Raw genomic sequence first — 17903 nt, forward strand, 5'->3', positions numbered from 1 at the left:
TCGTCTGCTAATAACTCGTACTCGATGGAACTTACTGAGCATAGCAGACGTCTTGTCGACCTCCATGTTTTTCCTATATTTTAATGAAAGAAATTTACCAGTTTGTACAGTTTACTCGTAATCTTACTAGTCTCTCCTCTAGGAGTGTGTGTGACACTGGTTAGAGCAGAAACACGTGTTTAAAGTTTTGGACTTCAGACAATTTTTGCAAGGAGCAATATGTAAGCATATATTTCACTCACATTTCCTTTTAGTAATGCACATTCATAACTGTGAGATCATTGTAAAGTATTGCGCCCAAGAAATCTATTGTTTACGATTTAGTAATGCAAGCAAATTAAACAACTGAAGACAAATTCAAAACCAATATAGCGCATATGTGCAGTGTAATGCTGGTAACGTTGATAAATAACCTATAGGTCGAGTGGCTTGGGTAGAGTTAGTGTTTTCACATTGAACAGATTTAATGTACAAATGTAAGGGCTGCATGGGCAGGTTCAACATGATGTCAATTATGAGATGTAGCTCAAGGATATAGGGTGCTGCGGTTGCTGAAAAACGAATTAAAATAATATGAAAGAATAATAGCTCATATTTTTTTCATGAATGGATCGAACAAAATGCTGACAAAATAACTAATCCTATCAAAAAAGTGTTTGGTATAACAAGTCGAATAGAGCAAATTATACCTTAAGATAAATTTGCCTAACAAGTTCGTTAAACGATTGTCTGGTCTTTAGTGTGGTCCCAAGACTTCATTAAAACAGTATGCGGTTGCTTTCTAACAGTTGACAACTATTGATTGGCCGTTATAAAAATTCAATAAAAACTGCTGCCGTAAACCCGATCTATTAACGTTTATGAGCATAATGGTAAAGTAGAAAAGATTACTGATATAATCGATGTTTTAATATTGCCTTACACACCACATGGGAGCATTTGTGATAAGTCGGTCACGTTGAAATGTGTATAATAAGTGTTATATCTATCACTGATTACAGCCGGGATTGAACAGTAAACTTTTAGAATATTTGCGTTGTCGATACGATACGTTACCGTGGTGAAAAGAATTATTGCCGGATTTTAACAGTTGCTGTTTCAATTGCTCTTACTATTGTGCTCACCATAAAGTCTCATGTATTTGTATCAAGAAAATATAGAATCTTATACTCTTTTCATAGAGTCGAGTTCTCTTAGCGGGAATATTTCTGAAACCAAGTTGCGCCGCGTTGTTAGATAGGAGGGATATAATATTTCAAATATTGAATCGATCTTGGATGTGAAGCCCGTCCTTTCTATAATGCTGTGTCATTTCTTAATCTTCCATTTTTTTTAATAGGTTGGAAGGTGACTTTTCGGAGAAGAAACTCACGTTGCATGTAACGTCATCTGAGAAAGTTTCGAGAAGAGTCTTAAGTGAATCCTTTGGAATTGACCTTTGCAAACATCCAGAATGTCAGGAAGTAAAAAACTCCCGTTTCGACATAACAAGGTTCACCACGTGAAATACATACCCGATTTCCGAAAAATAGTTAAAATAAGATACTAACACTACTATATTCGTTTTACTGATTCTGTGCCAAAACTTAGAAAACCATATCTATGTCATAATAAAGTTAAAAGGAGATAACACTATTCGATTAATGTGTTTTATCCAATCCGACTTAGAAGTACAAACAAGATACACCAGAAACGTAAGTTATACTTATTCTATATAGAGCATTTAAATATGTTTAATGAGGGCTATTCACTCAAAAGGGCGATTGTTAATTTATTTAAGACTAAACACAGTAGTGATAGAGCAAGCACCTCAAAATAAAGCGAGGCATACGCTTGTTTATATATATACATATATATGGGATTCAAAAGAGGACAGGGAAAAAAAGATAAAAATTCAAAATCGGTTAAATTGAAATCAGGATATATATTAATATTGTTGTGCGAAAAAAAAAGAGAGTTTCTATTAGTATAGTGCTATCTGACCCAGCTCTGTGTCCCTAAAAATCACACCCATAGCTATTAATTTTCCTGTTCTGTAACTCAATTACCATAGAACAGTAATCCAATTCGACTGATTACAGGTGGTTATATACGTGTACTTTCGATTGCGAACAGAATATCGAAACGTTTTTGTACGCGGTGGACCGCTTCTGCAAGCACTTCAAACCAAATGGCTATGTGAGCGGAGAAACCTTACTGGACGAGATTCAAGATATCGTCGAGTTAGACCATAAATATCTGGAGGTTGATCATTTTGCTCTCGGCCATTGGAGTGATTTGGACATTTTCATAGAGCGCTTCACAAGTGTGCCAACAAAGGACTGGCAGGCTAGGTTACGGAGAATTCAAGCCAGCTTTTATCACGACCGTGGCAACCTGGAAATCTACTTCAGAGACGATATCAGAGGGTCTACTAGTAAATTTCCACCTGTGTATAAACTTTTAGTGCGCTACGCTGACATTAAAAAAATCGTCACCTGTCGCAAATTGAGACACAAAGACACATTTTATGATTGCAATAACAAACGGGAACCCATGGAATTGTACCTACACGTATCGAGCGTATTGGCGTTTAGGTGGAATTCAGTAGGAGAAGATGCATACGAGAATTTTTTCGAAGGGCTGTGGACTCGGCAGGTCAGCTTCGGAACGCTAGGCACATCTACTCGATGCAACCACGTTGGGGAAAACAGAGTATTTAAAATCAAACTTCAGCATAAAGGGACGCAGGAAGCAGAAGCTATTTATTCGCTATTTCGTGCTTCCGGTGCTCCAATGGTGTTTGCAAACGTCAAGTGTGTCGAAATTCGAAAAGAAAATATTCAGCCACTTCCTAAAGAGAAGCTCTCAGACGAGCTACAATATGCAATCCAGTGCATTCAGAGCATAGCACCAGAACTATCTATTCAAATTCACTTAAAGAACATCCGAAAAGATATTCAAGGTACGTTTGAGAGTTTTGCCAAAAAAAATAAGGCTGCATTTTTCGATTCACTTTACGAAATCTACTACGAAGCGAAAAAGGGCTTTATTATAGATCTCAAGACGGCTATTGAGGATACGTTTAGACGAAACTGCCAGGCCAATCAGAGCGGCCAACATAGTGGAATAACACAAAACTTATTACCCATGGAACTATGTTTAGTTAAAAAGGCTACAGTTTGTCCGAGCAAAATCATTTTTGAACCTCCGACGATTGTCCGGGCAAGCCCTTTACTACGTCAGTGTGACCTTAGTCGCGTATTGTTGGTTGATCTTCGTGATGATAACTTCACTAAAATCCAAACAACAGCGAGGTATGAGACAGAGGAACTCATTGAAAACTCACTCAAGGTAAAAATTCAGAAGGGTCTAAAAATTGGAAAAAAGAAGTATACTTTTCTTGGCGCTTCAAGAGAGCAATTCAGCGAACATTGTTTTTGGATGTACGAGAGCGACAAAAACGACAATCTTAAAGAATTGTATAAGCGACTCGGTATTTGCGGTACTCTTACCGAACGGATGAAATCAGTGAATGCACTACTTACTGACTTTATTTGCGAGGTAAATATAGATCAGATTTTGGTTAAGGAAGATGCTTCCACGGCAGAGCCGGACTTCAAACGCGGCTATGGACGCATTTCGTCGAAATCTCTCGACTATATTTGCAGAGTTGGAAAGTTGCAAAAAACAGCAGCTTTAAAGGTTGTTCATGGGAGATATACTGGAATTATTGTTCTCGATCCAGAGCTAGAAGGTCTCCAAATTATTTACCGTACGTCACAACGCATTCTAAATTGCGACAGCAATATTATCTACATTGTATCTACTGCCAACTGTGAGCCAGCACTATTTGACAAGGTACTTTTGTCGACCCTGAGCAGTAAACAAGATGGACATTGCCCTGAAATCAGCATCGGTAAATTTGAAGCGTTGGTGTCGAATACATTTGCTGAGTCTGCCGCTTCATTTCTCAGTGAGCCGCCTGAATTGGCCTCTGAAATCGACAAATTGTTATCTCGCACAGGAGCCAAAATGGCGGAGTTATTTCACTATGACGTACGGAACGACGTGTTGTTTCGACAAACCCTCAAATGCAATCAGTTAAAGCGGATTCGCAATTTGAAGGAGCTGAAATTAAATATTCCAGGAACGTTCCGATTGATGCCGGTCGTAGATGAATACGGAGTTCTCGAGGAAGGACAAATTTACGTTCGAATAGGGAATATCGGTAACGAAACAAAGTCTCTGTCAGGTTGCAAAGTTATGGTGGCTCGCAAAGATGCTATGCACCCATCTGAGATTCGTGTATTTAAAGCCGTCGAAACTAACCCAGAGACCGACAAACTGCAGCACCTGACTGATTGTGTGGTATTTTCAGCAAAGGGAAGCACGCCCCCGTTGAAACATTTCTGTTCTAATGATGATTTTCCAGGTGAATCTGACGTCATTCTTATTGCAAACGAAGATTTCCTATTTAAACAAAACACTAATGAACTCAAGACTACCCTTGAAGTTAATACACTTCCTTGTGAAGACAAAAGTCTCCTAAGCCATTATTTTGATTGCCTCAAGTTCGTGGTAGCAAATAACATAGCCGAGGTTTTTTGTGCCCTCTCGGACCGTCTTCCAACTGGCGCGAACTCTAACGCATGCGCAAAAGTACGCGCGATTCGAGATCAGTTTGAAAAGTTCTTTTGGGGTACTGGTGGTGAACCGGAGCCGCTTATAGAGTTGACTACATACCCCGATTTTCTTCAAAGAATGTCGGACAAGGGAAGTTATTGCTCCGACAAAGCCTTAGGGGCATGCTGTAGACAACTGCGTCTGATAGATATTCAAGGTTTAACGAGTAAAGGTTTTTGTAAGCTGGAAATAGATAATCTCAGAACAGGACAAAATGCGCTACTCAGTGAGCTCGAGTCGAATGAAGAGTTCCACAAGGAAGCTGCCAAAACCATGGCTATGTATACGAAACGCCTCAGAGCCCTCGAAGCCATGTACGGGCTTACCACAGAAGAAGTTCGTACAGGTATGTTCAATGCAATTTGTTTCTAGCTTGTTTGTTCTTAGGTGAAAAACTATCACCTAATACAGTGGCGAAAATAGGCGACAATGGTTCCTAAATCAATTATTCCGCCTTTTTGCCGCAGCAAACTTTTTTTGACGGTTGTTTACTTAATACTTAATGGCGTAGGCTACAGTATTTGGCAGACATTCTTTTATTCAGAGGACATTATTAATTAGTAGAGTTAATCAATACTGTCGAAAATATTATATACACTCTGTGTTCAACATGTGATTCAATTGATTGTCGGATATTATTTTTTAGATTTATTGAATTAGTTAGATTTTGCACATGGTAATTACTTGAAATTGCTATTGCTAGTGAGTACCAAGATTTATTTGCGTTGTTTAATATCCATTACCCTTGCTCACAAAAAAAGTTATATGTTTCTAATGAAGTGAAATTAACATATCTATTGGATTGTGGAGAAATATTTACGCTTTTTATAACCAGATGGCTTTAATTAAATAGTTCAGGAAATATGAGCCGCATCGTCGTTGGTACTGCCTGAAAGCTGAGACAACACAATAGTAGAGGTATTAAAATCGTTCGAATAACTTCATTCAGACTTCAGATAGAAAGTCTTGAAGATGAGTAAAATTTCTGCAGAAACATGCTCTACTTTACAATTTTATTACGAAAGACACAAAAATGCTGCGCAGGCCTATAAAAACATTTGTGCTGTTATTGTCAGAATGCGTTATCAGAAGAAACGGGAAATTTCGATGTAAAAGGTGCTCCTCAGAGTCTTAAAGCACTTGATGATAGACGTATTGCGAAAATTAAACTATACCGACGTAGATGGCCGTCACGTTTTCAATCACTCAAGTAAAACTGGCGACAAAAAGTTCGCTGTCTAAATACCACACAAATGAGTCCAAAATGACTCAATTGATCCATTTTCGAAAATCTGCAGAAATACAACGAAATCAAGCCACTTCTCAAGGGGTTGATCATTAGTGAGAACACGGTAAACAGATACGCAGCAATGTGGGAAAACAAGTGACAAAAATCTGTGGCAAAAATTGACGCCAAAAAAAGCGGTGTTATGGGTTTAATGGGATTGGAACGAGATTGTGCATTGTGAATTACTGGTGCCGCCCGGCAAAATGACTGATTCGGAGTTTTACTGTCGAACTATAGAAATTCTACACTGGTGAAAATAAGGTGTTATAAAAAAAAAATAGCAAAGATCATTAATTCGTGTGGCATATAGTTTTTTTTTATTAATACTGTTTTAAAATTTAAAAAGTATTTGCTTCAATTTTAGTTTAAAAAAATGTCGATATTTTATCAGACATCCAAGTTATACGTCGTAACTTACTTGAATATTTTACTTTTTCTTACCTTTTGTTTCTGAGACTGTATATAAAAACAAAAACTGGCGTTTCAGCATATTTTTCCATATTCTAGAATTATCATTCTATTTACGTCTATACAGCCAGCAGTTCATAGTACGTGCACATTTATTTTTTTAGTGATACATTTGTTTTTTTCTATCTTAGGGTACCACACTTAGAACATAAAAATTAGCAGTTGATTTTTTTTGATTGGCCAACACTGACCCAACATGACTCATATTACGTGACGTAAGCCATTTCCAAGTCATTTTCGACCCTCCAACATATCGTAAAAAAATATTTTTTTTTTATAAAAAAAAAACAAAAAAAATTCCTCATTCTTGAGGAAGCTAAAAAGCAAACAAGTTTCTTAGTTTCAGAGAGCATCTGACTCTTATGGCATATGAAGTAAACCTGTGGTCTTCGTGACAAGACATCCATAACAAGATAGCTCTACTCATCCTTTTTTCCCCAAAGATTTTATAGAAACAAAAAAAATTGGCAAAATGCACTTATAATCAGTTAGTTTTCCAAGTCTTAACTATCTGTCACTTGTTGTAGATTCTTCGTTTGCTGTAGTGAAGTCCGCTTCTACTTTTCTGCAGTCGTAGGTTGCTGCTGAAATGCCCATTTTCAGTGTTATGGAGTGTCGATTTAGGGTAACTCAAGAAGTTTCAAATCTCGATAGGTACCCATCGAATGCGAAGCAATAGCTCATTTTTGCTCAGATTCCTAAGGCTCGAGAAGTAAGTACCTTCAAGAACACAGCTAACAGACGACTAAAAAATGCAAGGACAGCACATTTGCATTGGATCCGGCATAACTTTCTCCGGAGGGAATGATATCTACACGATTGAGACATGCGTAATTAGTAGAAAGCCAAAGCTCTCTATACTCTTTTGAACCAATAGTGTATTAGTAACTGTGTTCTATACGTAGACTCGGTCTAGCAAATTTTCAACCACTCTGTTAGGACAGTCGATTTTAAGCCCACTACCGTTTTTTGCCTTTAACTTATATTATATGTTTTTTTTGTTTAATCAGGAATAATATTTACACTTCCTGAGTCAAGGTGCCCGCCCAGCCGAGTTGCACGACTCGAGTCAACGATGCGCTGTTATATGCGGCACCTGTCGTCAATCATAGAGGAGCGATTCAGTCGCTCGAAAATGCGCTTGACGAAAATGGAATGTGCGGCCAAGATGTCTGCCTATTTTGCGCAGGCCATCGAGAAGCTGGATGATGGGGGCTACGGGTTGCCGTGGCTGTTGCCAAACCAGATGCTAATGTTGCTTGCTAGCGTAAACTTAACACCTGTTGGTTTCGTTATCTATTTTAATTTAATTTCAGTTAATAGTGTGATTATAATAATAAAAATAATAATGCCAGGAGGCTTCTCCAGTTCTTCGAAATTTTGGGTCCTTTATAGACGAACAATGCTTTCTTACAACTTGCAACGTAGCTACTCATTTTCGTTAAAATCTTAATTTATGACGAGAGCAGTCCTTTGCTTGTAGCCCTAAGAGATTTCCTGCTGGCAAATATGTTGATAGTTAATATCTAGAAATGTTTTATTGTTTTACAAATTACAAAAGGAGAAAATAGTTCCCGTTATACAGGCGTATCATTACGGTTTATATTAACATTTTATAATTCAATCTAAACAAATTTAACAAATTAAGAAACCCAACAACAAATAAAATAATAAAAACAAAACGCTAATCCGTTTTCACACTACATTAGGCATCGATATATACCGACGACTTCGTTCAAAAATACTTTTTGAAGAACAGAAAGGATACAGATAGCTTATTCGATTTGCAACTACGAATAGAAGAGCAAGTTATGTTACTAATCGGAAGGTAAGTTTTCTAGTTGTCTCATTTAAAATTAAATATTGTTCAATTGCCATTCGTGAAATTTCATTTTTAACTTGTTTTCTCAGCTTTTTGCATAGACAAGAAACGTTAGTATCAAAGAAGAATTAATTTTTTTATTGTCTTTGAGGCCTAAACTCACTAAAGTCGAACGTTTTTAATCAGAACAAAATTGTTACGGGATGAAGACTAAACGAAGCTTCCCAACTGCGTAGAACAGTTGTCTATCAGCCAACAGTGAAGGGATGCAGCTAGCAAAAATGGTGAAAGTTCATGTTATAGCCTAATAAAAATTCTGGGGTCGTTATTTCAAATTGAAATAAAAATAGTTTATATAAAAAAAATTGACACATACTTTGCCGCATTGAAGTTTTTAAGTTGTTTCGAAAGTACTCTCTGTCTTGTTTTAGATGAGATGCATTGCTTTGAGGTCTTCAGATAAACAATTAAAGGTTCCTTCTGAATACACGCGAAAAACGAAATTTTAACATTTATAAATTCATGTGCTGTGTCTAATAAACGTAGGTGGGTCAAGAAACACTTGAATCTGATAGTCTTGAAACGTGACGATAAAGACTTAGTTGAAGATTTGCTGACAGAGTTAGTGCATAAGGCATTTATGCAAGCTTGGGATCATCTTTGGCTTGCGAAAAAAACGGATTCGCATGAACGTCAGCTTGAAAGCTTGAACCAATTTCTAAACAATCCGCATGTTTCTGCGCAGCTGCTATCATGTATTCTCAGGTAGGTTCTTGACTTCCAAGGTTCAAGCTCATTAATATGATGAACCAGACATTAAAATATCAGCACTCGAAGAGTATTATACATTAGTACAAATATGTACAAATTGGCTCAACTGCCATTACTTAGGCGATTTTGTAGTAGGTTTAAAAATCACTCGCTAAGTTTTTTCTTACTAAGAGATATGCCAACATCGCTAACCAGTTTCTCTTGCTATTTTCTATTTAAAACATAAAGTAGCTGAGTGATTAATCTCATTTTGAGGTGCTCATCTGCTAGACCTCTTGATAAAAACTTCAGTTAACTTTGCAGTAAAGAAAATAATTGAAAAAGTTTAAGAAAGACTAAATAATATCTGCTGAGGCATAAGAACTCACTCGCGTTTCCATAAAAAGAACTGATTAATATGCTACGCCACAACCCTTGCAGCTTTACTATAAGGCAGCAATACGTCTGATTTAATTGTTGGTGCATATATGCTAACTTTTATAGGGAAGTAATACTGGACGGAGAGAATACCCAATCAGGGTTCCACTCCAATGATTTGAATAGACATCGTTTCATAGAGATGTCTTTGAAGTCACTGTTGTGTAACGTTCTGGTGAAGGCAGCTATTCAAGGCTCGTTTAAACCGCTCATCGAGAGAAGATCAGTCCTTCATAGCAAGGTATTTTGTTGTGTTCCAGAAGCAAAACTTGGTTCAGATATGGCATAACGATTAGAGTAGGAAGTTCTGAACAATCGAGCTAAGTTTACACGTCATCTAGGTAAACACGTCAGTTTCACTACAGTTTGGCTAGAACTACGAAAAGTCTCTTACATTCAACAAAAAGTTAGTCTTCTTCTTCCTGGATTCATTTAAAGACAATCTGTGTTAGGCAAAATGTTTTTTCCATGTGCCCAAAAAGGTATATTCTTTTCATGTCTGTATTTTATGAAGGTTTGGAATAGGACTACGCAACAATTAACAATTCTTCTCGATGAATGGAAATGTGGACACTAGGACAAAAATTCCAGTTTTTACGCATAATTATTTGCAAGTTGTTGTTACTAACAAGTCACACAAAATTGAAAAAATGTTTTTAGTTGTTTTCACGTTTTGTATCGGAAGGTAAAAATATGAGATCATATTATTAATAACCAAGGGTTCTGTCAATGTTATGCTAAACAATCGTAAGCACAGTGTATTTATTAATTTCGTATTATCAGGTCGATTGGTTTGTTTTTTTCTCGCGCACAGATCGTGAGCGGCGTTTTCCTTTTACCACTAAGTAATTCAGAGCTGGACGAAAAGTACGTCAGGTATACCCAAGGAAACCTAGAAGAGTTCACGGAAATCCTGCAGGAATACAGCGCGTGCAACCAGGTAACCTTCCTAACGATAATCGGTTTTATGCACTTCATCAAAAAAAACATTTGGGTATATCTAAGTCTCACGACGTGCGCTTATCACCAATTCTATGCTACCTATTCTATCGCTATGAAAACTTAGCTTGCAGGAGTCCTCTTATATTGCATCGAAGGTTAATCCTCTCGTTATGGCTCATGACCAGAAGTGCCTTGGGCGCTATTTGTTTCCGTTGCATGTGTCAGCCTTTACAAATCGATTTTTACCAAGCAACCTTCCCTGCACATATACTCGCATTGAGCAATATTGGTGATATCGGAAGAGATCAATTAGATTCACTGTATTAACGTTGAGCTTTTGTTTGGCATTTTACCAGGTACAAGTTAAAGTACTTCCGCCGGGCGAACGGGATGATAATGCCTTTGAAGAGGTGTTTTATGAAGGGGAGTGGTTCACGGTAGAAAACCTAAAGACAATCATGTTATCCCTTGATTTCCGCAGAATCATATGTACCTTGTTTGAAGACAAGTATAAGATTCACCATCGAGAGCAAGTACCAGGACCACTGCGTGAAAGCTTTTACGACGATGAGCTGTATTAGTGCCGCTAATGCTTCATTTACATATGTGGGTATACATATATTTAAGCAGAGTTTTATTCGAAAACATAATTTAACATTCTATTTGCAAGCATTCGCGATTTTTATCACTGCAGGATGCAAAAAAACAACACACGTCACATAGCGTCAGTTAGGTCAGATTCTTTTATTATTGGCAGTCAAGTTTTAGGTTGACCAGTGGCATCTCTGAAGCGGCTGGCAGGGATATTTGAGCGACCCATTTTATCCCTGCACGAAAAACAAGCCCACATTACCTCCCTGAACAGATTTTACAACTTATTTTATAATAATAAGGTTGGTATTTATTATAAAAACCGAAAGCTAAGCAATATTTATCATGACATCTGCTTAAATTAAATCAGTTTTCACGTTGCAAACATATCGTGAGTTGCGTTTTATGGTTATTATTATAGGTGACAATTATGTATGAGAAAGTTTTGGGCATCTCTATGGAAGTACTGTATGAAATTTTCAGTAGAACACAATTTAACAAAACTGTATTTTTTTAGCGAGTTCAAGGAATAGTTCCGAAAGTTCGAAAACATTTATACATCAGTTTTGGTAAGCAAGCATATGAATCAAATTCGCAGATTTGACCAGTAAGGGAAAATTTAATGGTGACTTAGATGTTCTTTTGTTATTAATATGTTATAAGCTACCGTCGGCATGTAATTGATTTTTGAAACTACATAGTGTGTTGCGACTGTGACCTATTATAAGAAGCTTTGCTGGGAATGAATTTTTTTCCATAGCCCTACTTAGGCCATATAAGCAAGTCCTTTCCGTTTTCACTTTACTTCCTCCAACCTGTAGAGGCCTAAGTTCAAATTTATGATGAACGGTTTATGCAGCACCATAACATGTCAATTAACAGTTATCGAACTAACAATGATTCGATTGGTGACCTATCCGACAGTGTTCTTGACAGCTTATATACATACGAAGTCAGTTATATCTTTTTAAAATGTGTATGAGGCCGAGGTTCTTTGAAGCAAATCTCACCATTAAAAGCGCCCCAGGCGACGTTTCAACTTTAAGCCGTATAATTTTTTGGACTCGAACAGACTTAGCCAACAGCCATTTGTTCACAAAAGGACTGCAGCAACAAACGTTTGTTTCTTATATGGCAGGTAACCTCCTCCGCTAAGCAGAAGCGAGACCACTTTCAAACAGGTGTTCTATGAAGAGGACTCGGTGGGCTTTATTTTATTACAATTTTTATCTGTTCCTTTGGAACGAGAATAAAAGAAAAGTTTTAAATAGCTAATTCTTCAATGTAGTTTGCGGTCTTGGTACGAACATGCATGCGGCCGTGGCGACCAAGTAAGCAGTTAGTAGCGGTATTGTAAAAATAGAATGTGGCCAGTGGGCTCGCTTATTTATGCTGATAATGTGCGATTTCCACAGGATCAATCAGAAGTAAATTGGTGCCCAGCTGGATGATGATGAACACTGATCAATGTAGTATCGTGTGTAGGAGCATGCGTACCACATTTACCGTCGCTAATCACCGATTTTTCTGGTTGTGGCAAACGACATTTGCATATAATGTGTTTGAATATGCATTATTATCAATTGTTGAACACTGTATCACTAACGGAAGAGAGCATTGCAGATTTAACAACTTTATTATATAAACTAGATTTTTGCTAATATATTATCAAAGTGTATATCGGGAAACTTGAGGAAGACACATATTATAAAATGAAGCCTTGTCCCAAAATGTCGACGGTTTCCAGCTACACCATCCCTGAAAAATTCTGTTGTTAGAGGTTTTCTAATACAATCTGTGATGTCGAGTGATGACAAAGTCACGTCTAACTGGATTGCGTCTTTATAATATGTATTCCGAAATAAAATTCCGCTTGAATGATAGTTAACCGATTATTTTTAAACAGGAATATATACAGCTATAAGAAAACTTCATTTGCTTAGCTTCTAGCGTTTTGGATAGTTGAGACATGAATAAACTATTCGAGGTCTTTTTTTTGTTACCTAAGGATACTAAGGAGTAGAAAATATGTACCATCAGTGTTCTGTATCGCTTTTACGATTGTAGATCAATGAAATTGACAGACTGAATTGTCAAGCTGTATCAGAAATCTCCTTTGGTTACTAAAAATTGCATACGACTAGATGGACTAATTAGCTTGAGTAGAAGACTATTTTCATCTTTTTGAAGACATTTAGAAAATTAAGATGGTTTGTATAACGATATCGATACTTTGCTTAGAGACGCTGGAGTCTGGAATAAATATTAGTAATACCTGTACCGTAAACAGCTGTACGTTATACTTGCCTTTGCGGTGATGGTATGCATGTCCTCTGTGCCTGTATAGTGAGGGTCGAGGATCAGAAAATGCGTTTCTTCTGTTTCACTGTTGACTGCAACTCCTAAAATCGTATGAGCCAGCTGGCCCCCACCTGTGCACGTTTGTTAACGGATTCGTGTTAGAGTCATATTTAATTTGGATTCGTAAAAATGAAAACGTGCAAATATTTAGCAGATGATCCAAGGTGGTACACGTCCCGAATCTATGAGATCCGACCCGTGTCATAATATTTGCACTGCTTTTCTTATTAAGCGTTACCATATAACGACTAAAGGCAAACGTACTGCATCACCTGTATTTTAGGGCTAGCTGTTGTAGCTTGTAATTTTCGATGGAGAAACCTGACCCATGCTTTTTAGGTAAAGAAGTTTAGAGAAAAGTTACACAAAGCAATAATTCTATTTGTAGTAAATTCCTATTTAAAAGAAACCACTAAAAATGAAATGGCGCATCTTTTGAAATTGACGTTGGTAAACTCACCAATCATTACAGGCGTCCCGTGAGTCTCAAAGTGTGTAATGAGATTCTGAGCTTTAAATGGCAACTCGGAGCCTGATGGGACACTAATAATCTTGCTGTCGATTTTCATAAGTTGGTTAAGGACGAAGGACACCTCCTGAGAGCCAATCCATTGTTTTGACCCAATAAAACTGCTCTCCTTATCGCCGATTTCAACTAGCGTTTCCTATGTTTACATAAAGGGCATGGTTTCTATCAGTTAATCTACCGTTTAGAAAATAGTGCAGAAAAATTGTCACGCCAGTGCCTAGCTAATGACACAATGCAATAGATATACGAGGTCAACTTACCTGAATTTTTTTGTGGTTCGGTATTTTCACATCGGTGTAACCCTGCAGAAGGAACCATGAGGAAAGCGTCTGTAGTGATCGGTACGCACAACCCCAGCCGCTGTCGTCAAACTTCTCTTGCATATAATGAAAATATAGGTAGTTCCCGCGAACAATTGCTACACGATCGGCGCGCGCCGGAGGCTTGACTTTCGCGTGCGGATTTACGAGTAACTTGCTATAGATTGGTGAGTCCTTTGCGAAATAAATATGTTGTCCTAACGAGAACAATGGTCCCTTATCATTTGAAAGTAGAAGATCCGCGTGGAGCGCTAGCCTGCATGCAGGCAGGACGCGATTAGCGGGAAATAGTACCGTAGCAAATGATCGGGCACCTCCCGCTTGAAAATGCATCGGGGTCGGTGGAATCAGCTGGTTACCATAGACGACAGAGCTGCAAATTGCCTCGATGCTTGAGAACGCCTGCGGAGCAATTTATAAATGGGACAAAAGTTGTGGAAAAAAATAATCAGCTGACTGCTGCCTCCTAGTCTTTTGTTATAAATGTTATAGCTATGGTGACTATCAGCAGCTTATCATCGAAATTTAATAGCCCAGAACACATAAACAGAATCGCTATAATATAATAAATAAACAGTAAACAGAACCGCTAAAAACATACGTAAGTAAAAAAAAACGCAGTTTCTTATCCAGCTACTGGTCTAACCTGTTGGTGAAGACTTCTAGTAAGTAAAGTGGTAACGTGTTCCACGGATAAACTATACACAGTGAACGAGATTACGTCGAGATTAAGATGGAACTCGAAGCGTTGCGAACGGCGGCGCTGCACGTCGATTATGGGCGTATGAGGACAACCACAGCTTGACACAACTTTTTCGCCGCTTAGTAAGCGAATCGTATTTACTTCCTGCTTATCCTGAGCATTTGGAAAAAGTGGCATATATTAAAAATCGATATATTACATGTTTGAAGATGAAGTCACGAAAACTATTTTATATTACCATAAAAACTAGCAAAATTTACGAAATCTAGCGAAAATCTAATTCTTGTTGACGAAAACGGACAAAATTAATACAGACAGAATAGACACGAAGATTCTCCTACAGCTAAAATTAGATTTGTAACACAGTACTACCAACTACACTATTTCAAACAAGAGGAACTTCTTGAGAATTTCTAACTTGCATGCAGTAAGTACCCTTTTTTCAAACACTGCTGATGTAATTTTCTGTAAGCAATAATGTATGCCATATTTCACATACCATGCCATCGGGTTCAGACTTTCTTCCCAGGACCTTCCGCAAGAATTCCCCGAGCGTCACTTGCTCCTGACCTTTCATAAATTGTTCGCGTAACTCGAACGTTACACATGATGGGGCAAGCCATCGGCACGAGGTGCTTATCGCGTGTTTTACATCACCACGAAATTGGCCTGATGGGTATTAGAGAGGCAGATATGTATAGACACTGTGAACACATAATAGCACAACCTACAAAGGATGCACGGCGAGCGCACCTTTTCATAACTAGAGGAATACGTTGACCTGTTTAAACAAACGTATTTTCATATGTTAAGTAACTTACGACAATGGTGTTTTCTTTAATACGAGTTTTAGTTGTATCAACATCGTATGGCGATTTTAAATATTCAAAGTCATCTGTTTTTGTTGTTTCCAAACATCGATACTTGAATAGATTGTCGTAACGAGTAGAAGGACTTTGATTTTTCTCTGTTACCCTCAGCTCCAGTGTATTCGACACTTAATGGTACACTCAGTCGCGTTCTGAGTACAACTCCTTGTGTTGAACTGAGGTCTGCGAGCTCACAAATGGCCGTCTCTTCGTATAAGGCATCCTTGGCGACCAGCCGAGCTGATGGCGAACCATTGGCCTTAGTCGTTAAAAGCACCAGGTTTGGCAAATCCAGAGCATCTAACGCCTGCAGGGCAATGCGATTGTATTTGTTAGTGCAAAGACCCTGATCCTTGGTGTTCAAACGAACGACGCCTTATTAATCGCCTTGCCTAATACTATACGTGAGCCTATTGTTTTAAGCTGTCCCTTTAAATGCAATTAAAAATAATGGTCTAACATAGCTAAAGAGCTGACCTCTCGAATGCATTGTAGCCTTTTTTCGCAGTTGGATATTAGGCTGTGCGCGTCAGCTTCCGGATCACTGGCAAATACTCCGAGCGCTGGATGTCCATAAGGGAATGATTCCCGCAAAAGTGTGCAACCTGTTAGGTTATGTACACCATCTTGAGCGACGAAGCCATATAATGTGCGGAATACGTCTTTGCAACCTTGGATTCTCTGGAAAATGAATACTCATGTTGCAGACATGCAATATACTAAACCGTAATGCCAGGCCGCGGAACTATTCCTAATGTATGCAGAGTAATGGATAATTAAGCCCACTAAAAAATAGCGTTGCTTATAGGAACTAGTGTAAGGGCTGCTATCTGTCGAATGGGAAACCACATCATTATAATTCCTTAACAATTTTAGTATTTTGCCTGTATATGACTCAAAAAAAACTTTTCAAAATAACACTCCAACTTATAAAAAAAACATTGCTTTGGTAATCAAATTGAAGTTGACTGCTAAATGCCATGAGGTCAGATTTCTACCTTGTTTACACTCAACTGAAACTACCCTTTTGATATAATTAATTGTCTAAATAAATATATATACATATATAAACAAATAGAAAAGAATAATGTAATAATAATAATAATTTGTTATAAGATAACAAAAACGTACTTAATACTTTTAACTCATAAGAAAAACTATTATTTTTCAATGTAAGAACTTTTTACAATAGCGACACAGAAAAGCGTTCTTACAGAGGGCTGGCGCAACATTTATAGTCCCGCAATGTTTTCGAGATAATGCTAAATGAGAATTACGACTCTGCGCTTAGAATTCGCATGGTAGAAAAATAGAGCCGCAATAGTTGAGGTAGCGGAAACTGTAAAACGATCCATCGTTTAAAGCAACGACTACTGATTCGTGATGGTAAAAACATCATAGCATAAGACATTATATAACGCTTCGTCGCGAAGACAACATACGTTTTTTTGCTTGCTTTATGTACACGATTTGAAAGAGCGGTTTTGAGTAGCTGTCATGCAAGTAGTAAGCACGTCATTCTCGTGCACTAATCTACCGCTTGCTGGCATTAGCCACCTTCAAGCTTTCTGTGAGTAACTGCATTCAAATAACTTACGGCGCATTTTATTGGTACAAACCTTCCAAAGGTCCTCACACACGACAACTTTAAGCCCACCCATCTTGTATACGATTCACGAAACGCCACGCACGAAAGTAGTTTTTCAAGTAGTAAATGTTGGAAAAATTCATATATTGTCGATAACCAGCTGTGGCTCTGGTACTGTTTGATCGACGCTTTCGTGTCACAGCTGACCACGTTCTCCCAGCCCCGTGATGTTTGTTGATGACTTGATGGTTTGGAGATCTCACTCCAGGATTGCCACCCGGTGGCAATGTGATATCAGTACCACTCACGTTTTTCTCCAGCTTTTATCGTTAGTACATAACTTTGCATTCACCTAGTCGTTGTATCGTTATGAAATGTTAATTTAAATGAGATATCATCTGCTTCACATCACTCGCCTGTTTTGAAAAAAATCTAACAAGTAGATCATTTAATGGGATTTTGTCATAATATATTTCTTTCACTATTGTTCATTATTGTTATTTTTCGTCAAGTGACTTTACAATACGGATACAAAACGGATAGCCATTTTTTTTTCTAAAAGCATATTC

The 17903-nt window shown here is 37.8% G+C and overlaps 2 protein-coding genes across 6 annotated transcripts; one reads left to right on the forward strand and one right to left on the reverse strand.

Annotated features, from left to right (window-relative positions):
* Window positions 1-22: 22 nt before the first annotated feature.
* LOC111262788 (uncharacterized) lies at window positions 23-14384 on the forward strand. 4 transcript variants are annotated; one of them, XM_022837334.2, is made up of 10 exons: window positions 23-221; window positions 1340-1492; window positions 2082-5011; window positions 7432-7703; window positions 8131-8249; window positions 8790-9008; window positions 9498-9672; window positions 10246-10371; window positions 10730-10979; window positions 14163-14384. In XM_022837334.2, coding segments are annotated over exons 1-9 (4221 nt in total). In that variant the 5' UTR covers window positions 23-219; the 3' UTR covers window positions 10955-10979; window positions 14163-14384. The 4 variants fall into 4 exon arrangements, with proteins under 4 accessions (XP_022693069.1, XP_022693068.1, XP_022693070.1 ...); XM_022837333.2 differs by lacking the exon at window positions 14163-14384 and adding an exon at window positions 12103-12847; XM_022837335.2 differs by lacking the exon at window positions 14163-14384 and adding an exon at window positions 12380-12847.
* On the reverse strand, window positions 12582-17881 carry LOC111262789 (UFM1 specific peptidase 2). Of its 2 annotated transcripts, none has more exons than XM_086969324.1 (9): window positions 17366-17881; window positions 16224-16427; window positions 15852-16053; window positions 15377-15546; window positions 14821-15030; window positions 14115-14576; window positions 13786-13990; window positions 13272-13396; window positions 12582-12711 (listed from the first exon to the last, which is right to left on the reverse strand). In XM_086969324.1, exons 1-9 carry the CDS (start codon window positions 17405-17407, stop codon window positions 12670-12672), a joined length of 1662 nt encoding a protein of 553 aa, XP_086825450.1. In that variant the 5' UTR covers window positions 17408-17881; the 3' UTR covers window positions 12582-12669. The 2 variants fall into 2 exon arrangements, with proteins under 2 accessions (XP_086825450.1, XP_022693071.1); XM_022837336.2 differs by having other exon boundaries at window positions 12582-12722; window positions 17366-17873.
* Window positions 17882-17903: the final 22 nt, after the last annotated feature.

Source organism: Varroa jacobsoni, unplaced genomic scaffold (genome assembly GCF_002532875.2).
Source record: "Varroa jacobsoni isolate VJ856 unplaced genomic scaffold, vjacob_1.0 scaffold_701, whole genome shotgun sequence".
NCBI classification, from domain to species: domain Eukaryota; kingdom Metazoa; phylum Arthropoda; class Arachnida; order Mesostigmata; family Varroidae; genus Varroa; species Varroa jacobsoni.

What these genes read in the sequence shown, in the direction of transcription:
- LOC111262788 (XM_022837334.2), top strand. An exon ending in CACAGAAGAAGTTCGTACAG is followed by an intron (nt 5,012 to 7,431) that starts GTATGTTCAATG and finishes TTGTTTAATCAG; the next exon opens with GAATAATATTTACACTTCCT. An exon ending in GTTATGTTACTAATCGGAAG is followed by an intron (nt 8,250 to 8,789) that starts GTAAGTTTTCTA and finishes TAATAAACGTAG; the next exon opens with GTGGGTCAAGAAACACTTGA.
- LOC111262789 (XM_022837336.2), bottom strand. Translation starts at nt 17,407, where the DNA reads ATGGGTGGGCTTAAAGTTGTCGTGTGTGAGGACCTTTGGAAG. An exon ending in TGTGTGAGGACCTTTGGAAG is followed by an intron (nt 16,428 to 17,365) that starts GTTTGTACCAAT and finishes TTCATTTTCCAG; the next exon opens with AGAATCCAAGGTTGCAAAGA. An exon ending in CGAATACACTGGAGCTGAGG is followed by an intron (nt 15,547 to 15,851) that starts GTAACAGAGAAA and finishes AATACCCATCAG; the next exon opens with GCCAATTTCGTGGTGATGTA.